Here is an 8,178-nt window from a genome sequence, read left to right as displayed (position 1 = left end):
CTTCTCAGTGGCACACCAAAGGTCCCCAGGCACAGTGGTTGAGAAACACTGCTTTAGTGCTTTTCAAATTTTAACATAGGCTACACATTTGAATAAATACTGAACGAACCAATAAAACCTTTTTTACATAACAATATCACAAGCAATTTCATACATAAAAAGAAAAACAAGAACAAAGAAACAAGAATTTGGTCACAAAGTGGTGTCTTGCAAACATTTCTGATTCACATTTTACTGTCCAATTGAATGCTTCTTGGCCCATTTCTGTTGCCCATACCGGTCTTATATGTACAACCTTGCTCCAAAGTAACACCCATGCACATGTCGTAGCTGTGTGCACTGTGCCTGTGTTGCACACTGAAAACCGACGATTTACATCTATTATAGATCTGCTATTGTCAAAGCGCATAAGTCTATGTTACAACCAAGTGTAATACAGGCTTGAGGCACCATCGCCATCACCTCACTGATCTGAACTCTGTTGTGTGGAATCTGAGGCAGCAACGCCATCACCTCACAGATCTGTCCTCAGCTGATGCTGTGTGAGCCCCCTTCTTGTTCTGCTCAGCACCAGAGACGTACAATGTGCATTATTTCTTTCTTTGAATGCTGTAGCAACAACGCCATCACGTGTGGACGCTGAGGTGTCTCTTCATGTGACTGGACTTGCTGAAGCACCTGCCACAGACGGGGCAGCCGAACGGCTTCTCTCCGGTGTGAATGCGCTCGTGGTTCTTCATCTGATGCTGGTGTGAGAAGCGCTTGGGGCAGTAGCGGCAGCCGTAAGGCTTCTCACCTGTGTGAACTCGCTGGTGCCGCCGCAGGGACTGGAATGTGCTGAAGGTCTTCCCGCAGAGCTCGCAACGAAGCGGTTGACCTCTGGCGTCACAGGTTCGCTGGGCGGGCAGAGCTGCAGGTGGGATGGAGCTCACTAGCCTGCTAGCCTTTCCCCTGGCGGAGGAAGCGACGATATCGTTGAGGGGAGAAGACTGATTGTCTTCTTGGTTTGCCTGAGGGTGTAAAACCTGCCTGGGGGTTTTGATTGCAGAGAACGAGGAGAAAGATGAGAGGTCTCCGTAGGAAGTAGCACTATTAACATCAACAAAACTTGACTGGAAAGCTGTAGTTCCATCTACAGTCTCTGTGCTCAGTGTCGGGGCTGAGCGTGCTGCTTCTAGCTCCTCCTCTCTCCCATGTTTCTGGAGTCTCTGTTTGACAGACCTGGTTGTCCCATCCCTGTCTATTATGCTCCACTCTGAGCTCATGTCTGCCTCCACTTTAATTGGAACAGAATCCACCACCACCATATCAGGTTCCCAGTCCAGATTACCAGCCAGGGATGGAGCAACGTCTCTTCCCCCGTGCTCTGTAGCTCCAGAAGAACCCTCTCTGCCATCAGTGTTGCTCCCAGTTCTCCCCTCTTGATGTGGGCCTGAGTTATGTGGAGGGTTCAGAGAACAGTTCCCTGTGGTTAGGCTGCCAGTGTTATTCCACACCTCTATGCCTGCACCAGATTCTGACCACTGAAACGCGTTGTGACTTGTGGTGTTGGAGAATCTGTTGTTGCGATTAGATGATGCATGGTCTCTGTTTATACTTCCGTTATTATGGTGGTGACGGGTGTTGAATCGCTGGTCGCGGTGAAGATGATTCTCAGGCTCTACAGCGATAGGTCTGGAGGACAGAGTGCTTGCAGATGCCCTTGTGTTTGTGTCACATCCCTGCTTGACTGGGGGTTGAATGTCTGAAAGGAGAAGAGTCAATTATCAGTCGGTTATCACACTTATCAACAGCTTAACCTCGCATAGCAGGGCTTACTCGTCTGCGAAGAGGAAAGCCTGGGCGCAATATGAGTGTTCTATGTTTAGGAGGTGAACACTGGGCTAACACTGCGTGAATTGTCCCAGAAGTTGTCTTTTTTTCCAGAGTGCAGTGTTCCTGCAAACGTATTCCCTGCTAGAGAACATCTGTTCTACTTCTCCCGCTCCGTCGGTTGTGCTCGCCTTATGGATTCGGAGACTGCGTTAAGAGCTACAATCTATTTTTGTTTGTTTCACTAAGGGATGTTAACAGACCCGCACCCGACGCATCTTCCCTTAAACGCAGCACTTCTGCCGCTTCCGTTAGAACAGCGCATATCGTGTTCAAGGGTGTCAGCAGCTCTACTCTGCTCCAAGAGGATGAGCAGAGTAGGGCTGCAATTATCGTTTGTGTTCTTTGCAATTATTACATCAATGACTTCACTTATTTAGGCCTAACCTATAGAATAGGGCTAAATCAGAAATTAGCCTACAAAACAAATATGTTGCTACATACTGTACATGTACTGTAAGCCCCTCCCAAACAGCAAAATGTGTTCCCGGCCTGAATGGGTTAATTAAATAATCAAGAAACATGTCTTTACAATGTATACAATTAAATTAATACAGAAGTAAGGAAACACACGCAATCAAATGTGGACGCACTGATAAGTAGTACAGTCCGAAGCTCATAAGCACAATGTATCCCAATTGACCCAATCAGGGGAACAGGGTCTTGAATGAGAGAGGTAAACATTTAGTCTTTCATGCAGGAGACCTGTGTAGGAAACCCTACGGATAGCAGCTTCAACACTCAGTAGTATGTTACCATCTGATACCAGGGGATCAGTTCAATTGTGAAAATTTCATATCACGATTATTGTGACAAAAGAAATCACGATTTACGATATTATCGCGATAATCAAAATCCATTATCCTGGGGCGAAACATTTGCCAAAAAAAATAGCAGATCTACAAGCTCACATTGTGAGCTTGTAGATCGGCTATTTTTTGGCAAAGACATTTGATAGAGAGTGGAAAAAAGACGCCAAGTACCTTTTACCAGTTATAGAGTGTTTAAGTGGTACCGGAAATGCTGCTCGGCAAATAAAAGGTGAATTGATCCCAGTGCATGACAGAGGACGATATCACGATACATTAAATCTCCACAATACGATTATCCTGAGTGTTTTCTATCACGTTAAATGATAATATCGCTTATTGTCCCAACCCTATTCAAGACATAATAGTTCTTTATAATAGTTTGTTACTGTGGATAGCTTTTTAAAGTCAATTGCGAGCCCCCTACTTTTGCTTCATGATTCTGCTGTTTTCTAGTTTGGCTCAGCTCCCAAGATGGAGGCTGTGCAGGTTTTTATTACCTTTGCCGTCACCACTCTCCACGCTCAATATGATTGGAAAGCCGTGGCCCCCGTCCTCCTCCTCTCCTCCTGTTCCCTGTGTTGAGCTCTTGGTCGCTGGGTTACATCTGGCTCTGCTGGGCGCCGAAGGTCCGCGGCTCACCTGTCACAATTAATAGATACATATTTTACATACATATTTTAGATAATCAAACTCATTTTTTGCATAGTCACTAAACATCTATATCTGTATGAATCTGTTGAACATTAGCTGATCTACAGCTTGTAGATTGGCTTGGCTTAGATTTCGACTATTTTTAAAACATTAGTATACCTGTAAGACGCCCTAAGGGCGAAAAAGTGACCTCGCCCAGGACGGAATTAATTTGCAGTGTGATTCGAGTTGCGGTTGGTTGTTTAAATTGGACAAATTATTTTCCCAAATATGGATATGACTGACGTCTGACATCATAGATGTCTTATGTTATAGACCAGGGGTCTTCCAACGTTTTCAGGCTGATGACCCCATAGTTGAGAGAGAGAGATGAAGCAGGGACCACAACCTGTTTCCATATAGTTTTCGTTTGACAGCACAATCATCAGTGTATTTTGGATTCATGTCAATTTGTGTTTTCAGATATTTAACCACTTGAACCGTCAATACTTAATAAGCTTGACCTTTCACTGTACTCTGCTATTTTTCTCCTCTACACAAAACCTCTTAGCCGAAAATAGACGATCTACAAGCTCACAACAAAAAAAGGTCAGGAGAAAGAAAATGCATCAAAAGTGATCAAGAAAAATCAAAGAATGGAAGAGTTTTGGAGGCAGCATTTCCTTGACAAAGAATTGAGTACAAAGGACCCCAATGCAAACAAGCCATAGTGCTTTCTTGGGTCCTCTTGGCAGACCTTTTACAATTTTCAATCTAGGCATTTAGCAGACTGTCTTAATCCAGACTGATTCCAGAGCGATTTAATATAAGCAAGGACAGCACAAGGTAATACAGCAGTGTGATTGTTTATTTTTCCTGCGAAACCGCAAATAAAGTATCCAATAAAAAGCATTAGTGAATTTATCCTAGACGCCAATTGCAACAATAGATTTTATGCATTGCAATACCTCCCATAGGCAGCCATCAAAAAAAGAATTGCCATCTGTTTGTATTAAACGGCATCAAACTCACCAATATTGGGGCTGTATGGAAAGTTTGGAGTATCCTCTTTCTATCTGCAAAGTGTTTGTTTCAGAAAGATCCACCGTAGACATGTTAGGACTGGAGCTACTTACTTTCTATCAAGAAATTGGCTTCAGGTGATTAATTTTTCTAAGTGCTGGAGTTTGGAAGCGCTTGTGGGAAGTCAATCAGCGGTCCTGTGTACCAGCTGGTTTTAAATGTCACATAATGCAGGAGGCAGCGGGACGCCGTCGCTGCGTAATAGACGACGAACGCTTCCAAAATTCAACACTTAAATAAACCATGTCTGCTCGGATTTCTTGACAGAAAGTTGCTCGTAACATGTCTACGGTGGAGTTTTATGAAAGACACTCTTTGCAGATAGAAAGAAGATACTCCGAGCTTTCCATAGAGCCCCAATATAGGTGGGTGGTGAATTTGAAGTTGTTTATTACAATCAGACAGCAAACAACTGTTTTGATGCATTGGCTGCCTATGGGAGGAATTCCAACCCTAGATTCATCCGATTAAAATAAAATCTATGGTTGCAATTTGCGGCTAAATTTATCCTATATGTTGATGAACTGAATACATAGGATCACAATGGAAACACGTTTTTGATTGATTGATTGATTGAATAATGTATTAGAAGTTTGCATAAGAAAAGGTCCAGTTTCATGACAGTAGGCCTACAGTTCACTGGTACAAGGTCTAAGCTCAACCTCGTGCTGTTTACATTTCAGATTTTCTGTCTGAATAAATATTCAATTCATCAATCAAAATATTTTCAATGGCAAAATAATCTCATGATCGTGGTCTCACATGCGGGGTCCAACCTATGTTCCCCAGGTTCTATGTTCCCCATTTTCCCCAACAAAAAAGGTTCTATGTTCCCCATTTACGCAAAAAAGGTTCCATGTTCCCCAGGTTCTATGTTCCCCACCTGCTTTCACAAAGAAAAGGTTCTATGTTCCCCGTTTACCTAAAAAAAAGATTATATGTTCCCCGCTCATACAAAAATGCAAGAAACAATTGCAAATACTATATAGTGGGACAGGGGGGCACTATAGGGAAATCTGGGCACCATATTTTTGGGATGACTGGGCATTTGGCAAGTGGGCACCTAGTCGAGTGGGCACTTAGGGGTGGAAACATCTGTTCATTATAGGGACATGTGGGCACCTGGACAACTGGGCACCTGAATTAGGATTCGTGTTTTTTGACAGCTGAAATCAACAATATATCAGAATTCTGATGTTAACCTGTGGGCCACATTAAGTGAAGATGGGGGCCACCAGTTGTTATGTCACTGGTAGTGTCCACAGACCTCCTCTGACACACAGAGTAAAAGTTATAACATATTATAATAAGCATTAGTGAAGACCAATTATATGATGATAGTTGAAAATGGGTGAAGTTGTCCTTTCAGCTTGTATAATTGTAGGCCTATCTGCTTTATAAATAAAGCACCTGGAAACTGCAGATGATGGCTAATGTTGATCATGCCTCTATTGAAAAGGATATACCGAAGGCTAATTGCCCAGGGCCCACCATTACCTGCATTTTTGGTTTGCGCCCACCATTTCCTGCATTTTTTGGTGAGCGGGGAACATAGAACCTTTATTTGGTTTAGTGGGGAACATAGAACCTTTTTTTGAGGAGCAGGGTGGGGAACATAGAACCTGGGGAACATAGAACCTTTTTTGGGGGGAAGTGGGGAACATAGAACCTGGGGAACATAGAACCTGGGGAACATAGAACCTGGGGAACATAGGTAGCCGTAAATTGCAACACTAGATTTTATTTTAATCGGATGAATCTAGGGTTGCAATACCTCCCATAGGCAGCCAATGCATCAAAACGTTTTTTTGCTATCTGATTGTATTAAACGACTTCAAACTCACCAATATCGTGGCTCTATGGAAAGCTTGGAATTTACTCTTGCTATCTGCAAAGTGTTTGTTTCTGAAAAATCCACCGTGGAAATGTTAGGAGCTACTTTCTATCAAGAAATTGGCTTCAGGTGATTATTTTTTCTGCTGTGCTGGAGATTGGAAGCGCTTGTGGGAAGTCACTCAGCGGTCCTCCTGTGTACCACCACCTGGTTCCAAGGAAGGTTAGGCAGGAACAGACAACACCCAGAATTTGGCACACCATGGGACGCCGCCATGACACTTTTGGGTGGCGGAAGTGACGAAGTGCTCATAGACGCTAATGTTATTTTGGCCACGTCCGCCACCCATGGAGCCTAGATGACGTTGGTGACTGTTCTTGCTGAGACCTTCTTTGCCTGGTTCTAAATGTCACATAATGCAGGAGGCAGCGGGACGCTGCGTAATAGAAGACGAGCGCTTCCGAAGTTCAACACTTAGAAAATAAACCATGTCTGCTCGGATTTCTTGACAGAAAAGAAATCATGACAATTCTACGGTGGATTTTTCAGGGAAAAAAAACACTTTGCAGATAGCAAGAGTAAATTCCAAGCTTTCCATAGAGCCACGATATTGGTGTGAGTTTGAAGTCGTTTAATACAATCAGATAGCAAAAAACCGTTTTGATGCATTGGCTGCCTATGGGAGGTATTGCAACCCTAGATTCATCCGATTAAAATAAAATGTAGTGTTGCAATTTGCGGCTAGAACATAGGTACGGTCCCTCACATGCACGGCGCTGCTGCTGCTTCGTCTCAGAGCGCTCAGTCTGTCCAGGTGGTGGTTGTTGTGGTTGTGGTTCCGTCTGGATGTGTGGAACTTGGCGAGCAGCAGCTTCCTCCTGAGGCTGTCCATCTCCCTCTGGTTCTGGGTGATCTCCAGCCGCAGCACCGCGTAGCCATCATCCACCAGCTTGCAGATCTCTGCCACCGCGGTGTTCGCCAGGACCTCGATCACCGCGGCCAGCTGGGCGTGGAGCGAGTCGCTGCTGCTGCTGCTGCTGTTGGTAGACATGAGTGGATCACTTCAACAGCCGCTGTTCGAGAAGAAATGGGCTTGTTTTGTGGATGTTGTTGTCAACAGTCCACCATGTTTGTTCTTCTGTTTGCTTCCGGTGTGGTGCTGGTGCTGCTCAAAGGGTATTTATTTAGAGTTTTGAGGCCACCTACTGCATGGAGTAGAAACTGCAACGGCTTTGCAGCTCATTCATTCTCATGAACAGTGCACTGCGCACACACACTCAGTTCGATGACAAAGCCCCGATATCAACATGACTATACTGTATTTTGGATGGGGTCCAACCTATGTTCCCCAGGTTCTATGTTCCCCACCTCACAGCATTAGTTTAGTGAGGTTATGGTTAGGGTTAGGGTTAGGGTTAGGGGTAGGGGTAGGTGGTAAGAAAGTGGGGAACATAGAACCTGGGGAACATAGGTACGGTCCCTTTTGGATACATGGCTTGGCTAACCGCCATCCATCCAATACCAGCAAGCAGTGTCACATGTGTGTTTACTATTAAGAGAAATTGCAACTTTATTGATCCTCAGACATTGGTGAAGTTAGTTGTCATCAATCAACAGGCAAGAAGGTAAAACACAGGAACAGATAGATTCAAAATAAAGATGGAATGAAATAGTTAGGTTCTGACAAAAAATAATACTTTATTAGAGCACTTAATATCAAAAAAGTTACAACAGTAGTAAAATCAAACAAGAACACGATGACAAAACATGAGCCAGCCTATGCACAATATGCAGTCTGAAATACCAAAACATTGCCTTTTACTCACTTACCTTCTATCCTACCAGTTGCTCTAGTAGGCTACTGCTGGTTTTATATCCTACCAGGACCTCTAGTACAGCTGGTTTTATCTCCTACCAGTTCCTCTAGTACTGCTGGTTTTATCTCCT

General features: G+C 43.9%; 1 protein-coding gene across 1 annotated transcript; it reads right to left on the bottom strand.

Annotated features, from left to right (window-relative positions):
- Positions 1 to 46: 46 nt before the first annotated feature.
- LOC308281771 (uncharacterized protein) lies at positions 47 to 7,350 on the bottom strand. The gene is made up of 3 exons (XM_080722057.1): positions 6,998 to 7,350; positions 3,182 to 3,323; positions 47 to 1,744 (listed from the first exon to the last, which is right to left on the bottom strand). The coding sequence occupies exons 1-3, from the start codon at positions 7,280 to 7,282 to the stop codon at positions 627 to 629; spliced, it is 1,545 nt and encodes a 514-aa protein (XP_080578183.1). The 5' UTR covers positions 7,283 to 7,350; the 3' UTR covers positions 47 to 626.
- Between the last annotated feature and the right edge of the window lie 828 nt (positions 7,351 to 8,178).

Source organism: Nannobrachium achirus, assembly GCF_963921795.1.
Source record: "Nannobrachium achirus genome assembly, chromosome: 3".
In the NCBI taxonomy this organism is placed as follows: Eukaryota; Metazoa; Chordata; class Actinopteri; order Myctophiformes; family Myctophidae; genus Nannobrachium; species Nannobrachium achirus.
This window is presented reverse-complemented; position numbering and strand designations above follow the sequence as displayed.

Excerpts from the sequence above, each read along its gene's own strand:
- LOC308281771 (XM_080722057.1), bottom strand. The coding sequence starts at position 7,282 with ATGTCTACCAACAGCAGCAGCAGCAGCAGCGACTCGCTCCACGCCCAG. Across the intron at positions 3,324-6,997 it reads GCAGCAGCAGCGCCGTGCAT|GTGAGCCGCGGACCTTCGGC; the intron begins GTGAGGGACCGT and ends TAATTGTGACAG. Across the intron at positions 1,745-3,181 it reads GGAGAGTGGTGACGGCAAAG|ACATTCAACCCCCAGTCAAG; the intron begins GTAATAAAAACC and ends TTCTCCTTTCAG.